We start from the raw sequence: 2,500 nt of genomic DNA on the forward strand, positions 1-2,500 counted from the left end.
TTTATTGTATAACTATAATTGTATAACTACTATTTTCTGGTCGTTTAGTTAATCTCTTCCCCGTCTTCGTCCCCAGGTTTGTACGACAAGTGCTTCTACGCGTCCAGCGACCGCGGCTGGCTGCTGGGCATCCAGGCGGTGGGCGAACACGCCAACCGCGACCCGCGCTTCTTCTTCTCCCTGAAGACGGACCGCGCCCACAAGGTGACGTCGGTTAACGCCAACGCCCGCTACACCCCCAACCAGTGGGTGCACGTGGCCGTCACCTACGACGGCGTGTTCATGAAGCTGTTCGCCAACGGCGCCCAGGTGGCCGTCAGCCGTGAGCAGTCGGGCGACGTCTTCAGCCACCTGACCAAGAAGTGCAAGGTGCTGATGATCGGCGGCAACGCCCTTAACCACAACTACCGCGGCGCGGTGGAGCGGGTGGCGCTGTGGCGCCAGGCCCGCGGCCAGAGGGACGTCATCAGGGACATGCAGGGCCGCGACGACCCGGGGGATCTACCTCAGCTGGTCATCCGGGAAACCTTCGAGCACCCGGGACGCAAGTGGCTCACGGTGAAGGACGGCACTTTCCCCCAGCCGGAGCGAGGCGGCGGCGGGGGGCGACTCGGCTTCCTGGGCGGAGGCGGCCTCGCCAACCCCGAAGGATTACTGGACACCAACCTGGAGCCACCGCCTTGCGGGCAGACGGTTTGCGACAACGTGGAGGTGATTAAAAACTACAACCAGCTGTGGAGTTTCCGCCGGCCGAAGAAGGTACGGTATCGGGTGATCAACGTGTGGGACGACGGCCGGACGAGGCCGACGGTGTCGGACCACCAGATCATCCTGCAGCACCAGCACCTCAACGACGCCTTCGGCCTCTACAACATCTCCTGGGAGCTCAGCGTCCACAACGTCACCAACTCCTCCCTGCGGAAGCGGTTGATTCTGGCCAACTGTGACATCAGCAAAGTGGGGAATGACGTGTGCGAGCAGGAGTGCAACCATCCGCTGACGGGCTACGACGCGGGCGACTGCGTCTCCGGGCATCGCAGCCGCTGCCCCAAACACAAGCAGGGCAACGGTGTTTGTGACCCAGAATGCAACTGGGAAAACTTCTCCTACGATCTGGGCGACTGCTGCAATCCCAACGTGACGGACGTGACCAAGACGTGCTTCAACCGCTCCTCTCCGCACAAGTAAGATTACATCCTACACATTCTTACATTCTGTTTTCTCTTGAGAGCTTGTTAGTGCCACGGCTGCGCTAAGTGGCACGCCTCCTCCATAGCTATGCAATAGCAATGGAGGAGTAGTGCCTCTTGGCGCAGCCAGAGGCACTATTGTTATTGTGTGCGTTTCATCTTATTATTATTCATTTTCCGGACAAACTTCAGCGCGTAACTAGTCCCGCAGCTTTGTGAAAACGCAAAAAGTAAAAACGTAGAAACGTGCGCCTTAAGCGGGAATCGTGTGCTATGACTTTTATTAGCGATTGGTGTGCACGTTTTTGCGCAACGTGCAAAAACGTGCGCTTTTAGCGCCATCCGGAACGCATTGGGAGAACTTTGGGGCCTCACCACTCGCACACCGTTACTCGAAAAATTCTTAACCGATTTAGAAAGTTGTAGGCCCTGAATTTAACTACAGTCCTGTGGATTTTCAGAGCGATGGCACAAATAGTTTTTGCACGAAGTGCAAAAACATTTCCAAATTTCCAAGCTAATGGGGAGATTTTCCCATATAAGTGAATGGGGCAGAATGTCACAATGTTGGTGGAAGGAGGTTAGAAAAAACCCCAAATTCACCTTTTTTCTGAGTCACCTATCTTTCTCATACTTGCACGTAGAAATGTCCTTCAAACTTCAAAACGGAGGAAAACTTCTCTTCTCTCTCCAAACCTGAAACAGTTTTTTCCTAAAATGTACACTTCTCAATATATGAGCACTCAAGCGAGGACTGGAAATCATTTTTTTGTCAAATTTAGAGTGGAACTCTCATTTTTTAGAGTGACAGGGAAAGTAAAAAAATGACCTTAATCTTTATTTGTAACTCGAGCTCACGGCCAAACTGTGAAAGCTGGACAGATCATTTTTGGTCAGAATGTAGACATAGATGTTGGGATTCATAAAATGTGACTTTGACAGGCGGGGTATGCACAAGCTGCGCCAATACCTGCCTCAGTCCCCATTGACTGTAATGTAATCAAAAGTTTCTTCAAAAAAATCTCACTTTGTTTTCGAACTGCCGTAACTAACACATTTTAAAGGAGCTTGAGGCTCCTTTTAAGAAATGAGACTCTCTAGCGCCACCCTTCACCACGACGGCCGTTGGGGGTACTGCAGCCAACAGTGAAGCCGGCAGGGGAGAACGGGGAGAACGCACATGCAGCGTCATGTGACGTCACATTCGCAGCCCAGCGCGGGAAATTCGGGACCGAATTGCAGCACATTTTGCAGCACACAGCCTGTTCAAGGCAAAGGAGAGATACACTAGAAAAATCATTCTTTTGGGT

The 2,500-nt window shown here is 52.4% G+C and overlaps 1 protein-coding gene across 1 annotated transcript in view; it reads left to right on the forward strand.

Annotated features, from left to right (window-relative positions):
• The window catches only part of pappaa (pregnancy-associated plasma protein A, pappalysin 1a), a 272,874-nt gene that overhangs the window by 22,086 nt on the left and 248,288 nt on the right, over window positions 1-2,500 (forward strand). Inside the window, exon 2 of the mRNA XM_061733629.1 lies at window positions 77-1,184. Within this exon, the coding sequence (XP_061589613.1) occupies window positions 77-1,184 (1,108 nt within the window). The remainder of the gene's footprint in view (window positions 1-76; window positions 1,185-2,500) is intronic.

Source organism: Cololabis saira, chromosome 11 (genome assembly GCF_033807715.1).
Source record: "Cololabis saira isolate AMF1-May2022 chromosome 11, fColSai1.1, whole genome shotgun sequence".
In the NCBI taxonomy this organism is placed as follows: Eukaryota; Metazoa; Chordata; class Actinopteri; order Beloniformes; family Belonidae; genus Cololabis; species Cololabis saira.